This window comes from Squalius cephalus (assembly GCF_949319135.1).
Source record: "Squalius cephalus genome assembly, chromosome: 3".
Classification (NCBI taxonomy): Eukaryota; Metazoa; Chordata; class Actinopteri; order Cypriniformes; family Leuciscidae; genus Squalius; species Squalius cephalus.
Window position 1 is genome coordinate 20,252,228 of NC_137124.1, and position 15,912 is coordinate 20,268,139.

At 37.0% G+C, this 15,912-nt stretch overlaps 1 protein-coding gene across 5 annotated transcripts in view; it reads right to left on the minus strand.

Moving 5' to 3' along the window:
* Window positions 1-15,912, minus strand: part of vps13c (vacuolar protein sorting 13 homolog C) — a 51,747-nt gene that overhangs the window by 17,559 nt on the left and 18,276 nt on the right. For 3 of the 5 annotated variants that reach the window (XM_079867197.1, XM_079867195.1, XM_079867194.1), the window contains 30 exons: window positions 15,638-15,738; window positions 15,249-15,402; window positions 15,066-15,145; window positions 14,892-14,951; window positions 14,348-14,498; window positions 13,911-14,027; window positions 13,668-13,771; window positions 13,416-13,583; window positions 11,072-11,376; window positions 9,171-9,318; window positions 8,947-9,055; window positions 8,746-8,873; window positions 8,450-8,606; window positions 8,230-8,309; window positions 7,281-7,340; window positions 7,047-7,200; window positions 6,841-6,960; window positions 6,413-6,516; window positions 6,076-6,243; window positions 5,692-5,996; window positions 5,343-5,490; window positions 4,468-4,618; window positions 4,260-4,387; window positions 3,972-4,132; window positions 3,197-3,450; window positions 2,472-2,695; window positions 2,208-2,300; window positions 1,280-1,735; window positions 1,001-1,156; window positions 250-508 (listed from right to left, as the gene is read on the minus strand). In XM_079867197.1, the coding sequence (XP_079723323.1) occupies window positions 250-508; window positions 1,001-1,156; window positions 1,280-1,735; window positions 2,208-2,300; window positions 2,472-2,695; window positions 3,197-3,450; window positions 3,972-4,132; window positions 4,260-4,387; window positions 4,468-4,618; window positions 5,343-5,490; window positions 5,692-5,996; window positions 6,076-6,243; window positions 6,413-6,516; window positions 6,841-6,960; window positions 7,047-7,200; window positions 7,281-7,340; window positions 8,230-8,309; window positions 8,450-8,606; window positions 8,746-8,873; window positions 8,947-9,055; window positions 9,171-9,318; window positions 11,072-11,376; window positions 13,416-13,583; window positions 13,668-13,771; window positions 13,911-14,027; window positions 14,348-14,498; window positions 14,892-14,951; window positions 15,066-15,145; window positions 15,249-15,402; window positions 15,638-15,738 (4,803 nt within the window). Of the gene's footprint in view, window positions 1-249; window positions 509-1,000; window positions 1,157-1,279; window positions 1,736-2,207; window positions 2,301-2,471; window positions 2,696-3,196; window positions 3,451-3,971; window positions 4,133-4,259; window positions 4,388-4,467; window positions 4,619-5,342; window positions 5,491-5,691; window positions 5,997-6,075; window positions 6,244-6,412; window positions 6,517-6,840; window positions 6,961-7,046; window positions 7,201-7,280; window positions 7,341-8,229; window positions 8,310-8,449; window positions 8,607-8,745; window positions 8,874-8,946; window positions 9,056-9,170; window positions 9,319-11,071; window positions 11,377-13,101; window positions 13,135-13,415; window positions 13,584-13,667; window positions 13,772-13,910; window positions 14,028-14,347; window positions 14,499-14,891; window positions 14,952-15,065; window positions 15,146-15,248; window positions 15,403-15,637; window positions 15,739-15,912 lie in introns of all 5 variants that reach the window. The other 2 variants (XM_079867196.1, XM_079867193.1) reach the window with 1 other exon arrangement.

The window sequence follows — 15,912 nt, forward strand, 5'->3', positions numbered from 1 at the left end:
AAGTATTCAAGGTAATTTCAAGGTAATATAACAAACAGAATAACCAGATCTGACTTCCTATATGCTTGTATGGGTAACTTGGAGAGCAACCTACCAAGACAGCATTTTTGGGCATCATAGACATGCTTGAACTTTCTAAGTGCTTATTATGCCCAAAAATGCTATCTAGGTAGGCAGCTTACTAGGTTTTGAGGTGCAACCGTAGGCATTTGAATAGTTTACAAGGTGTATATTATCCATGTTACTGACCTACGCTGAGATTGAATAAGCAGCTTTCCTGCCTCTGCAGTGCGGACAGTCGTGATGAACGCTCAAACGATGAATGGTCTAAATCCACACTTTTATCCACAGCCAATTCATGCAGTTTTCCCGGTGTGGATGAGCCAACCAAACGCAGGTTAGCGCTGTGCTGAACAATGAGAGGAATGCCTAATGAATTGCGAATGGTAAACGAGGATTTCTCCTTGAGAGAATGGTCAAAAGTGGAGGCTGTGCTCTCGGAGAATGCCTGACAAGAGAGAAATAAATGAACAAGTTTAATTTGTATATGTTTAGCATACACTTGCTAAACACTTGGTTGGATTTTTTCTTTTTATGTTTCTGAAAGAAGTCTTTTATTCTCACCAAGGCTGCATTTATTTAACAAACATACAGTAAAACAGTAATATTGTGAAATATGAATACATTTTAAAATAACAGTTTTCTATTTTAATATATTTTATATTTCCTGCTGAATTTTCAGCATCATCACTCCAGTCTTCGGTGTCACATAATCCTTCAGAAATCATTCTAATATGACGATTTGGTGTTCATGAAACATTTCTTATTATTATAAAATGTTGAAAACAGTTGTGCTACTTAAAAGTTTTGTGGAAACCATGATACTTTTTTTTCAGGATTGTTGGATGAATGAAAAGTACAAAAAACAACAACATGATTTTATTTGAAATGGAAATCTTTTAGAACATTATAAAGGAATTTAATGTCACTTTTTGTTTACCTTAGCCAGGTTGTTGAAGACACCGAGGCAGCACTTGGACACTGTGATGTTCATGGTGTCTTTGGAACATATGGTGATGGCTGTGCGAGGTTCTGGCAACATAATAAAATCCTCCCCAGGACCTGGACTTTTATCTCGAACAGGGTTATTCTTCATCTGCACACAGAAACACACAAATAATCACTTACACAACAACCTTCAAGATATTTGATAGGGTGGGAACGTGGATTCATGTTTATACACAGACAGAAGTGAAAAAAGAAGCGAAATTCTACTTACGTTTAAATTGAGCTTCCACCTCTGCTTCCCATTGTCCACTCTCTCAAGCAGTGGCTCCCATACTGCATGAGTCTCGTTGAAGTAATTCACCTCCAGTGTCATATCTGCAGAGACACTAAGCAATGACGACCAGTTCTGAGCAGTACCGGTGAACGATGATTCTGCAAGCAGCAAGGGAACAGTCCGATGCCCCAAGCCTGACTCCAACGTGACCTGCACCACCTTCACGCTCAACTTAAAACTCTCTCCGTCCTTACTGCTGTCCACATCCTTAAAGCTCTCAGTGACCTCGGAGGCCATGTCCACACCAAGGAACCAGTAGTTTGCATTAGCAACTTTTATCAAAGACCAGAGACTGTTCAGGTCATCGGACGTCTGCTGTGACGGCTCTTCTTTAGGTTTGGGAGCCATGGCCGCCGTGATGGTAATGAAAGTGTTAAGAATGATAGGAGAGATCTGAGACCGCAAAAGAGAGAAAAAGCAGGTTAGTTCAACACAGATTAGCAAATACTCAAATGATATGTAATGAAAACAAGATATTTGCATAATACTGTATACATATACACAGAGAGGTCAGATGTCATAATCTTGACATACAGTTACAGCATCTTTGTACACACAAAAAAAGGTGTAGTCTTTTACAGTTTAGGGAGCAAATACATTAGCGTTCAAAAGTTTGGGGTCACTAGAAATCAATACTGTTATTCACAAGGATGCATTAAATTGATTAAATGTGACTGTAAATTTCTACTTCAACTACTGGAAATGGAATTCCTTTGAACTTCTAAATAAATGCAGCCTTGGAGAGCATAAGAGACTTCTTCCAAAAACATTAAAAATTGTATCGACCTTGAACTATTGAACGGTAGTGTATATGTTCCTCTATTTATTTCACAAGATATCAATATGGCAAACAGATAACACCCACTTTTACTATGACCTCCTCTACAGTTACAGAGCCAGTTAATGGGGCATTGGCTGGCATTTTGGTCTCAAGTTCAACAGAGCACGGTCTCAGCACCTGCAGTAAATACAAATTCAAAGTTTGCAAATCATTAAAGAGACAACTGCAGTTACATAACATGCAATATATTTTCACTGCACCTCGTGAAAAAAACAAACATAAAACTTTATTCCTGTTGTAAAAATAGAGTTAAAACAGAAAAACATTAGTAGGAATCAATAAACATACTGTGGTCACGGCTTTGTCACCCTCCGTCCTGATGAAGGGGCAGGCGAGCACTTTGAGGCTTTTGACGCTGGCCTTCATGGCCTGGCCGGTGTCTTCAGAAAGCAGGTTAAAATTACACTGGAATGAGGCTACCAGAGCAGGAGCATCGGCCTTCATCAGATCAGCCACAAACACAACCTCTGGGTCCATCACAACTGCTCGCAGTTTTGTTTTCGGAGCTGGGGCTGATGACAGAAAAAAAGTTTTTTTTTAAAAACACAATTTTCCATGATTTTCCCAGTTATGAATGATGATCAGATAAATATTTTTGTTTTAATTTATAGACATTGTACTCAAGTATTTCTAGCCAAAATACTTTAGAACTGATAAGAAAATGCATATTATTGACTATAACTCTTTTCATGACCAGGAAGATTTGATTCATTTCCATGACTTTTCCAGGTCTGGAAATCACACTTTTGAAATTCCCTGACATTTCTTATTTCCAGGACTGTGAGACACAAACATGAATTTTTTTTCAATTTGCAGTTCTGTTTGACGGTGCTGGTAGCAAAAAATTACAAACTTAACCTTTACAACTGCAAGTACAGGTTTAACCCAAATTGTTCTGAGACCCTCAATGACAAAAAGTTGTTCACAGTGTAAATCTACAATATACTGGCTTCACACAACATTTTAGCTTTAACATGCAACAGCTAATTTTTTTTCAGCATTAGCATTCACACCTGCTTTAGGTTCACACTGGATTTTGGGTTCTGAGAGGTATTTGAGCGGCAGCTGATTGGTTTTCTCTTGCTGTGTAGGCGAACTGGTAGGTAGGGCTTGCACAAAAAAGTCGGCAACGGCCAACAGGAACTCCACGCTAGCACACAGATAGAGCTTCTGCAGCACAGCGACCACCGAGCGCTCATCCACACTCTGAGAATATTTCACATCAATCATGGGATCTGTTGTCTCCTCATCACGCCTTCCCAGCATCCTATAGGTAAAAATAATATCGAGCGATCAAACCAGAGGGATGAGGCCAAGAAACAAGACTGCACAAAAAGACGTTTATTTCTTCTGAAATGCTCTCTCTGTCAATCATTTGATGTAATGTCACATTAAATAAAAGTGTTTCCTAGTTGTAATTAAGTGTTTAAAACTTTTTTTTTTTCCTTTCATGTTTTTGAAAGAATTATCTTGTGCTCACCAAGGCTAGATTTATTTGATCAAAATAAAGAAAAGAAAAAAACAGCAATATTGTGAAATATTATTACAATTTAAATGAACTGTTTTCCATTTTCATATATTTTAAAAAGTCATTTATTCCTGTGATTCCTGTGGCACACTCCAGTTTTCAGTGTCACATGATCTTTTCAAAAACATTTAAAAAAATGTTTTAATTATTGCTAACTTTTGACCGGTAGTACACATTGTAAATTATAAATAATATATATATAATTATGTTTATTTTATAATTGTTTGTTATTGTATTAGGTTTTATTATGTGTAAATCACCTGGATGTGACTCTTTGAATGCTGCTCCTCCTGTCATCCAGTGTGCATGTGGTGAGGATGGTGGAGACTTCCATATTCCCATTACTAAACATTTTGCCTGAAGTCTTCATTTTACGCAGCATAAATTCACCTAAACACAATTGCTCCTGATGTACAGAGGGCTACAGAAAGAAAGAGAGATAGAGAGAGGGGGGGGGGGGGGATAAAATGCTTTTTTTAAATGCTCACTTTAGGACTGTAACTGTAAACAGTCACTGATGTTCACCAATCTGTAGGCTTTATACACACCTGTACAGGGTCGTTACTGTAGAGCATGAGGCCAAGCGACTCAACATTAAAGCTGAATTTGACACTCTCCAGAAGCTCTGTCTCCTTCAGTTTATTTTCAGACAGCTTCTCCACAAGAATATCAGAGCCTACACAAAACAAGGCCATCCGTTGAGTTCTTAAGCAAGATCATTATATAAAACATCTGTGTGTAACTGTTTTCTCTCACCAGTGGCTGTACGTGCTCTGACAAGCACACTCTCTTGTTTGAGGGCTAACTCTGAGCCAATCGGTGTGTCAGATTGAAGGCTGCTCGCCTCCCCGATGTTCTCCATCAGAATCCGCAGCAGGACAGTCAGGTCATCTTGACACAGAGCCACCTGGAACATGTGAGAATCTTGATTCATTTTCCAACAATCACTCCAATTTTATAATTACATATAACCAGATCCCAGAATATATGGACCAGCCAAAACTATAATAATTATTATAGTTTATAAAAATAGTAATTTCCACAGACAGTGACATTAGATCCATTTAAAGGGATAGTTCACCAAAAAATGAAAATTCTGTCATGATTAACTCACCCTCAAGTTGTTCAAAACCTATATGAATTTCTTTGTTATGTGGAACATAAAAGAAGATATTTTGAAGAATGTTTGTAACCAAACAGTTGTGGGGCACTATTGACTTCCATTGTATTATTTTCATTTTATGGAAATCAATGGTTCCCCACAATTGATACAATCCCCACAATCCTTCAAAATATATATTTTTTGTTCAGCAGAAGAAAAAACACAAGAACAGGTTTGGAACAACTTGAGGGTGAGTAAATGCATGAAGTAAAAACATTTATTTTTCTAATTGCATGTTAATGATGTTAGAGTGAACGATTTATCGATGCAAATTATAATTTTTTTTCTTCGTTATTTTAATAAAAATATCATAACTAGATCTTACAGAGAAATTACCAGACTTTTTCAATAACCTGGTTAAAAAAAATTATAATTCACTCTCTATATACTTTGCTACTTCTGTTATATTGCGACTTTTTAAAAAGCAGAGAATATGTTCTGCCATCATACATGTGGTATGTGAACAGACCTTCATGGGCTTCAGATCTCCATCCACCTCTATGGCAGCCATCTTCTGGTACCATGATGCCGCCAGGTTACGTTTTACAGACAGAACCAGGTTGACTGGCTCCAACAGTTTTGAACTAGGCTGATTTGAGTCCTGCTCCATGAAAATTCTGAGGATATCGAACAAAAGGATGCATAAGAGGAAACCTACAAAGTTGTATAATGGACAACTAGAATGCTGGCTTTGAAAATTCATGAAATGAATTCTGTTCAGTTTATTATCAGATCTTTAAATGGACATATGCTGCATATAATTATACTGTGAAAAGTAAGTCTGAGAATCCTAGATAAGCTTCATGGCAGTGGGCTACCTGGACAGCTTTAGCTGAGTGAGCTCGATATCCATATTATCTATGACAGCAGGCAGCGGACAACCTTCCACTGGGAGCAGAGAGAAGCTGTTTCTCACAGTAATGAGACCCAGGTCCGCCTCCACAGCATTATGGGATGTGGAGGACTGAGGGATTATGATAAGGGGGGCCTTCAGTCTAATGTTCATGGCAAGTCTGAAGCTCTTTTGAGCAAAATCCCTCACACTGGAAGCTGCTTTCTCCGCGGCCTGAGCCGTAGCGGCACTGAGAGCCTCTTTAGCCGTCTGGAAGTTATTACTGAAATTCTGTAGAGAGAGAGAGAGAAAGTAAAGGTAAGTTAGTGTGCCTGAATTAGCAGAGGCCATGGGTGCAATTCAAACTCACCAGTAATGACATGACAAATTTGTGAAGGTAGACCACTTGAATACAGCCCACGTTGAGTTTCACTTTGCCATCGACATTTGAAGTGTCTGTATACCCAGCCCCCTCAGTGGCTTTGGGTGTTAGACTCATGCTGAAGCTGAACACCTCATCGCCAACGATGGAGATGGCCTAGAGAACCAGAAATAACAAATAACAGATATTGCAGTTCACTTTACTTTCACTTCAGTTGTATTTTGTTTAAATAAAATCCAACTTAAAAATATATCATTGTAAATAAAAGAGTAAATAGTTAAATGAATGGTAAAAGTCTATAAGATTAACTGTCTGGCTAACTTGCCTTCTTGTGAATTGTTTTAGGATCCACATTGATGACGATGAAGTCACGCAGACGTGTGGATATGTGTGTCTGAGTTCCTTGCATTTGTAGAGAACCATCCAAACCTACAGGAGGAGCAGTTTTATAATCAACCACCAAACAAAACCAGCTTTAGAATAAACAAGAAATATATATAAGCAGATGATGCACAGAAAACAAATAAACAAGTTGCTTTAATACAACAATTTAATAAAATAAAATAATAATACAACGTGATTATAACATTTTCTGGCAAAAAACTAAATACAATAATAATGATGTACTAAAAGCTTACATTTTAAAGCCTGTATTAATTTATTATTGTTTTACAGTAACAGTAATGTTGTAACTTTATAACAATATATAACACATGGTGTTTTTTAATTTTCAAAAAAGAAATGGATTGAAACCTTGAATCTTGATGTCTGCCATGTTGCTCTTCTGGTCACACACCAACACATTAAATGCACCAAGCTGCATATTCACCATCAGGTCAATGATGTCACCATCAGAGGGAGAGCTCAATGCAGCTAAGACAAAAAACAATTCTTCATTACTTCATTCTTAAAATGTGTGAAAGAATTCAATGTTTGTCAGTTTCAGTGAGTATGTTTACTGGATTTAGCTGAGGTAGTTCTCATGTCGTCACTCTTTTTGATCTCTCTCTCAGGCGAGGGCAGACTGCTGGTGGACAGGGCAGCAGACAGGAAGTCCATAGTAGAGAGGAGAGCCTCAGTATGCAACATCAAGTCTAGGGAGGAGAATACCACCTAAAAAAGACACACAAAGGCCTGTCACACCATAAATTTCCAAAACTGTATATTATTTGACATTATTTACAGATGCTTACATTGATCTTCTGCTCGGTATTCTGGTAAACGCTAGCAAAGTTGGGCCCATTTCGATCAGCCTACAAAGACAGGGATCAAGTTTAAGATCTCCATTCATGCATTCAATGGAGCATGAACCTCTCAACCCCTGCTACTTGTTTGTCTTCCATTATGAAGATTTCAACTAATTCTAGGAATACATTAAAAATAATCCAATCAATATTGAAAGATCAATTAGCACTGTTTCTGAAAATATTACATAGCCATCTATACATTTACACATCTATGCATTTCATCAGAACTTTATTATGCATTCATGTCTCTGGACTTTTAACACTATACTCATGAATGACAGTCTCAATTCAGAGAAATGGCCATCAGGAGCTAAATAAAAGGCACTCCATAAACACTAAATAGCATAATAGCTAATAGCTGGATTTAATTGTCCAGATGCTTTGATCAAGCTATGAATTCATGTGCTGACTTGAATTAAAACCCAAACACAAAAAAATGTTGTCATCATTTACTCACCCTCAAGTTGTTCTAAACCTGTATGAGTTTCTTACTTCTGTTGAACAAAAAAGAAGATATTTTAAAGAATATTGGTAACCAGACAGTAACGGCACCCATTGACTTCCATAGTATTTTTTTTCCTACTATGTAAGTTAATGGGTGCTATCAACTTCCAACCAACATTCTTTAAAATATCTTCTTTTTTGTTCAACAGTAGAAACAAACTCATACAGGTTTGGAACAACATGAGGGTGAGTAAATGATGACAAAATTTTAATTTTTGGGTGAATTACCCCTTGACAATATAGGTGTGACTATATTTTCAATCACTTAACAATATAGGAGGTTTTTAACAATGTCTGTATAGGGAGTTTGATCATTAAAGTTAGAGCTTATAGACTAATGCAATGATTGAAATTGTGCACTCACATTTGTACATCAGAAAAAAATAGATACCTTAAAATATTTGACTTCAAAAAGATCTGCTCCAGACTCTGCTGAAGAACTGATTATACAGAGCGGCTCTCCATTTGAATCTGCAAAAAAAAAAAGAAGATTTATTTATATTATATACTTAAAATATGTGTTTATAGGTTCACAAATATAAATGAATTCTACTAATTTATAAAATTGTGTTGATTTGCACTGTGAGGTTTTTAAACCAAGCGCTACAAACCAGGGAATTCTAGGCACTTCATGGAAATGGTTTTGATGTATGTTGTGGCCTCCATGTCATATTTTCGAACTTTGGTATCAATTCCAAGCTGAGCTACATGGAGAACCAAAAAGGGAGACTCTTGCCCATTTTTAGACTTTTTCAACTTCAGCATAACCTACAAAAATGGGAAGATACAGGATTCTCAGAAGATAAAAAGGTACAGGATTCTCAGTCCACACCAGATTTCTAGTCAACAAATTTGAAGTTATTACTGCAAGACAACTGAAAATAAGAAATTAAGTGAGGTTAATCACCTCCTTGATTTCAAAATTGAGCAGCACATTGACAACATTCTCAGTAAAAGCACCATTGGTCAATTCAGGTTGAAGCCCTGTCCCCACAGGAAGTGTCACAATCAATCCTTCATCTATAACAGCTTCATCTGTGGAGGAAAAAAGGGTCAAATGAAGTACTCAAAGAAACTTTACTGACTGAAGTTTAGTGACAGAATAAACCTTTAGCAGAAGTTTTTGTTCCCTCCACCGCAGTGGTCCTGCTTCCCTCGCCAATGTTCTCTGCTAGGATTCTCATGAGGACCCCAAAATCCTCCTGGCCAAGAGCCATCTACAGATAACAGAAAAGTACTAATCTTTAGTCTTTAGTTCACTCCAGGCAATCATCTTTGGCTCCCATTTTAAATTTTAGATTAAACACTTTCAAAACATCATAAGAAACTCACGTTCATTGATCTAAGTACTCCTTTGACCTCCACTCCAGGAATTTTGTTGTACCAGTTGGAAGCCAAATTACGCTTGACTAAAAGCTCGAGATTTATGGGCTCCAGAATTTCAATATCTAGATGAGCAGCATCATGCTTCAGAACAGTCCTGGAGAAAGAAGATCAAATATATAAGACTGAGAAAGTTAGGAGCCATCTCTAAATCATCTGAATCAAACACCAAACAGGTTCAGAAAATCAGTGTTGTTATTGTTAATAAACTAAAGCTATTAATTAAAAAGTACTTAGATTTTACTCAAAATGTTGCCTTGCTAAGTAAATAAATCTAGATAAAAAAAAAATTGTATATACAAACCCACAAAATATAATACTTAATAACATTAATACCCAAGCATAAAACTTTAAAATTAAAACTAAAAATATAAAACTAAAAGCTAATTATTTTTTTTTTTAAATTATATATATATATACACACTCACCTAAAGGATTATTAGGAACACCTGTTCAATTTCTCATTAATGCAATTATCTAATCAACCAATCACATGGCAGTTGCTTCAAGCATTTAGGGGTGTGGTCCTGGTCAAGACAATCTCCTGAACTCCAAACTGAATGTCAGAATGGGAAAGAAAGGTGATTTAAGCAATTTTGAGCGTGGCATGGTTCTTGGTGCCAGACGGGCCGGTCTGAGTATTTCACAGTCTGCTCAGTTACTGGGATTTTCACGCACAACCATTTCTAGGGTTTACAAAGAATGGTGTGAAAAGGGAAAAACATCCAGTATGCGGCAGTCCTGTGGGCGAAAATGCCTTGTTGATGCTAGAGGTCAGAGGAGAATGGGCCGACTGATTCAAGCTGATAGAAGAGCAACTTTGACTGAAATAACCACTCGTTACAACCGAGGTATGCAGCAAAGCATTTGTGAAGCCACAACACGCAGAGCCTTGAGGCGGATGGGCTACAACAGCAGAAGACCCCACCGGGTACCACTCATCTCCACTACAAATAGGAAAAAGAGGCTACAATTTGCACGAGCTCACCAAAATTGGACAGTTGAAGACTGAAAAAATGTTGCCTGGTCTGATGAGTCTCGATTTCTGTTGAGACATTCAGATGGTTGAGTCAGAATTTGGCGTAAACAGAATGAGAACATGGATCCATCATGCCTTGTAACCACTGTGCAGGCTGGTGGTGGTGGTGTAATGGTGTGGGGGATGTTTTCTTGGCACACTTTAGGCCCCTTAGTGCCAATTGGGCATCGTTTAAATGCCACGGCCTACCTGAGCATTGTTTCTGACCATGTCCATCCCTTTATGACCACCATGTACCCATGATGGCTACTTCCAGCAGGATAATGCACCATGTCACAAAGCTCGAATCATTTCAAATTGGTTTCTTGAACATGACAATGAGTTCACTGTACTAAAATGGCCCCCACAGTCACCAGATCTCAACCCAATAGAGCATCTTTGGGATGTGGTGGAACAGGAGCTTCGTGCCCTGGATGTGCATCCCACAAATCTCCATCAACTGCAAGATGCTATCCTATCAATATGGGCTAACATTTCTAAAGAATGCTTTCAGCACCTTGTTGAATCAATGCCACGTAGAATTAAGGCAGTTCTGAAGGCGAAAGGGGGTCAAACACAGTATTAGTATGGTGTTCCTAATAATCCTTTAGGTGAGTGTATATATATATACACACACACACATTATAAATACTATAGTATTATAGTTTTTGTAATACTTTAGTAAATACTAATAGTTTGTTAATAATACTAAAATAATTCTGCCACTAAGACTAAAATTACCTGAATATAATGCACTATTTTTTAACTTGATTGTAAAATCTGCTTCAAATCACATAAATTAATTTTGAAGATCTCCAGCTTTCTTTGTTACCTAGATAGTTTGAGCTGCGTGAGTTTTACATCCATGGTCTCCAAAACTGCAGGCAATGGGAAGCCCTCAGCTGCCAGCAGAGAGAAGCTGTTTCCCACAGTAATGAGACCCAGGTCAACCACAAATGCATTATATGATGTGGAGGACTGAGGGATTATGATAAGGGGGGCCTTCAGTCTGATGTCCATGGAAAGTCTGAAGCTCCTCAGAGCAAAATCCCTCACACTGGAAGCTGCTTTCTCCGCGGCCTGAGCCGTGGCGGCACTGAGAGCCTCTTTAGCTGTCTGGAAGTTATCCACAAACATCTATGGAAGACAACCAACAGTTAGTTACAGCTTAGTGTGACTTGACATGGATGTGAGGGAAGGTTTTAATGTGACAGCTTGGGATCCATAGTAGGAAAAGTTCATGCAGGGATGTTCTTGTCTTTTAAAATGCCTGAAAGCCAAATTTACAACAAAAAGTTGCAAATTCAACAGGGGTGGAAAAAGCAGTGCTGGTGTGAAACAGTCTTTTTTTTGTGAGATAAAGTAGTAAAGTTGATGATTATATTGTCTGGGTATGACAGGTGAGCTGTTTCTATTAAGCATGTCGAGAATGAAAGTTAGAACCAGTAAAATAAAGGCATCCATATCGTGCGAAATTCCATCTCAGATTTCAGTGATTTCTACTTCAGTGTGCGTTATGAGATACAAGCAGACATGCAAATCCACACATTCGTGATCAAGTCATTTAAATATGCTGGGCCTTACTGCATGTAAAGAACACCATAGCGTGAATATGCATAATTTAATGTCCACTTCTTTAACTATATCTCACAGTTAGAACAGGAATACCGCACAATTAAAACTAAGTAGTGAATGCTAATATACTTAATTACAAAAAACACAAAACAGCATTAAAGCTGCAGTATGTCATTTCTGTAACATTAGCAGCAGCGAACAGAATTGTAAACTGTTACTGACTCAATATTGACTTAAGCCTTGGCATTTGCAGGTGCCAGAAAAGAGGTGAAAGAGGTGCAGAGATTCCAAACTGCAGTTTTAATGTTTAAACAATCTCAAGTATGGATGCAATCTTTTGAGAGATGCACAAAAAGACAAACCTTTCTAGTGGTATTTTGAACTCCCTTATTTGAAAAGTAAAGCATAACTAAAAATTCATACCCATTATAAAAGAGTTTATCAGTGATATATATAAATGTAATGCAAGCAATACTGAAATATTATTAACAATATTAGTGACAAGAAACTGCTTTTAGTTTAAATCTAATTCAATTCTCATGACTAAGTAGCAGAGCTAAAAAACTCTAAATAGCGTTTTCCAGCTTTCAGAATATATATTTTTCTATAATATTACTCTTTATTTTTTTAACCAGTATTAACTATTAGTATTAACCTGCCACTAGAACAGTGTTTCTCAACCTTTTTGACTCAAAGTCCCCCACCCAATACTTCCGGTATTTCTGCTGCAATAATGACAAAGCTGCTTTTTTTCCCAAACTTTTTTATAAATTATTTTATTTATAATTATTCATTAATATTAATTCATTTTGTGATTCCAGAAGTTTCAAGAACTATGTTTTTTAATAAAAACATCAGTTTTTATTAAAACAGCATGATTTCAGCTTACATATTATTATTTTTTTAGCATTTTAATTTAGATTATAGTAAAATATTTCGTTTTTATATACAGATACAACATTTTGATTATTATTAATTTAATTTCTTTTATGAATTGTATTAAATCTAAATACTTTTAAGTCATCCAGCTGCTCCCTTGAAAGTTTGCTGAGGCCTAGTTGAGAATCACTGCACTAGAAACAAAACAAAGGCAGTCATAAACATCGCTGTGAATGTTGTTAACCTGATTAATGTTTCCATCTTACAATCAAATTAAAGGTTTAATTATGTGCACAACAAATTCAGTACAGTTTAGTGGGGTGTAGACATATTTCAATGTGTGCAGAGGTGCATTTGAAGTTAAGCTGCAAAGCAAAAGACTTTAATGCAGCATGCCCAAGGCTGTACCTCATCAGCAGAGTACTGATAGCTAAAAGAGTCCTGAAAAGAGGAAGACACAGTTAACAGAAACAATGAGGGGGGGAAAGTGTCGGAGCAAAAAAAAAAAAAAAGGGGGGGGGAAAGACATAAATGTCCAGACAAAATACAAAAAAATAAAATAAATACATACAGACACTGAGAAATACTGATTTTCAAAAGCTTTGTCCCTGTTTGTTTTAGCAATAAGTGACTTATCTATCGGTATTAACTTTAGATGACAGAGTAATACAGGCGACAGCATTTAAGCACATATATGAAAGTGCATTTGCATTAATTCTCACCAATAAAGACATAAGGAACTTGTGCAAGTAGACAATCTGGATACAGCCAAGTCTCAAGATAACTTTCCCATCCACTTTGGAGGTGTCAGTGTAGCCTTCGCCTTCAGTGGCCCCAGGGTACAAGGTCATCTTGAAGCTGAACACCTCTTCTCCAACAATTGACACCGCCTGGTGGTATTCACAGAAATATGACTGGAGCAAAGAAACTCGGCATCTGTAAATCTTCCAAAAACAATATGACTGATCTCTTACCTTTTTATGGATGGTTTTAGGGTCCACATCAAGAACCACAATGTCACGCAGACGGGCAAAAACATCTGTTTCTTTGGCCTGGACCACCACAGATGCATCAATGCCTGACATAAATGAAAGCACCATGTTTTGTTAACTTGCATAAAATGTTCTTATGGAAACTTTTTTAAATTAATATATAATGCAATGTAATCATTTTAAGAAAAGCTGACTTTGATGTACAGACACTTTAGTTTTTTCTACCTTGGATCCGTATGTCAGCAATGTTGCTTCTGTCATCGCAGACAGCCACTCTGAAGGAGCCAAGCACAGCAGACAGTTTAAAGTTCACAACACCAGAGTCCTTCGAACCCTTGGACACTAAGAAAACATAGAAACTCCAGTTAAAACACTCAAACAACTCACTGTGTGACAATCTGAAACCAGTACTGTCTGCAACATGCTTTAACACAAGCAAAACAGATACTGTTTCAGACTCCTGTTAGTACATGTCATGTCAAGACCAGTGCAAGGGTTAAAAAAAAAAAAACATTAGTTACCCATGAAAAAACCTATAAAGTGGAGACAAAGACAACATGGATGCATGAGGAATATTCAGGGACAACCTAATAGTTTGACAAGCAAAATGCATTTGTTTTCACTCAAGTATTGTCAATATGTGTGTGTGCCTGCGTTCCCACCTGTCTTCCCTGCTGCCGCTCTCTGGTCTCGTATCTTGGTTTCTCTTTCTTTAGAGGCTGTAAGGTCTTGTGGTATTGCCGAATTCATGTAGTTGATGGTAGACAGCAAAGCTTTAGTGTGCAGCATGAAGTCCAATGAGGAAAACTCCACCTGTGAAATAAAATAAATCAATAACTTAATTTAACTTTTCAATAAAGCTTTGTCAAAAGAAAAATAATTAAGTATTTGTTTCTGAATAGAAAAACAAAAAAAGACTAAAGGCCTGTTCACACCAAAGACTACAACTATAACGATAGTTTTATAAATCATTCTAAAAGTAAAAGAATAGCCACACTACAACTGTAACAAATAATGGCACAGAGGAACGATATCATTGGAATATATACATATATGATATATATATATAGTCAAATACATACAATAAAAACTTTTTTACTACATTAAATATATTTATTCATTTTACTTTTTTATCTTGATAAAATGAATGAATGATTGAATGAATATTGGCATTCAATTATTTGGAACTGTAAAACTGAAACATACCTTCAGCGTCTGTTCTGTATTATTAAATAAGGTGTTAAAGCTGGGTCCATTCACATCAGCCTAAAGGACACAAAAAGGCCACGCAGACCAGCACAAATCAAACCACTTAGCTAAAACAACCCATTTAAGAGAGTCTTTTATAGAGTGCTTGATAAGCGAGATGCTCATGCTTACTTTGATGTACTCTACTTTCAATAGATCAGAGCCATGCTTGTCTGAAGAGGTAATTAAATGAAGTGGCTGATTTTGCGAATCTGAAAAATATACACACAAGAATGAGAGAGACAGCATCCCTGAAACAACATGAAGTACTTCAAACAACTAAACGTTGATCACACGTAATGTATGTGCATGTACCTTTTGTCTCACAGTAATCCAGGCTGATCTTGCGCAGGTAAGATGTGACAGTGAGATCGAAGGTTCGCATCTTGCCCTCAGCACCCAGTTGAGACACACTGAGAGCCAAAACAACATCTTCCTGAGTGGCCTGCCGCGTAAGCTCCAACAACACCTACATATACACATATATAGACACATATACATAACTTCACACTGAAACACACAATGGTCAACATAAACATAAACAGGAATCATAAACAAAATAGTTGTAATCAACTAGTGGAATTCAGATTTTTTGATCATGACAGCTTTTATGAAATGTGGGGCTCTTGTGACCACTGGTGAACTGGTATGCCTTTTTAAAAGGAGAATTTTATGGTGTGAACAAAGTAATGAGAAGAACGTACCTCTTTGACTTCAAACTGAAACTGCACTTCGGTCAGCTCCTCTGAGGTTGATCTGAGAGTCTCTTCATCCACAGACTTCTCACTGATGTCTTCCTCAGATTCTAAACACACAAGCACGATCAGACACACAGACAGATACTTATCTGCATATAAACAGTAAGAAAATCTGTATAATTATATGAACAGAGTCAATTCAAAACAAAAGACTGGTGTGGCATTCATTTAAGAATGTTTTGATTTTTCTAAATGAAAGAAGTGATTTCTTCTGTGTGAAA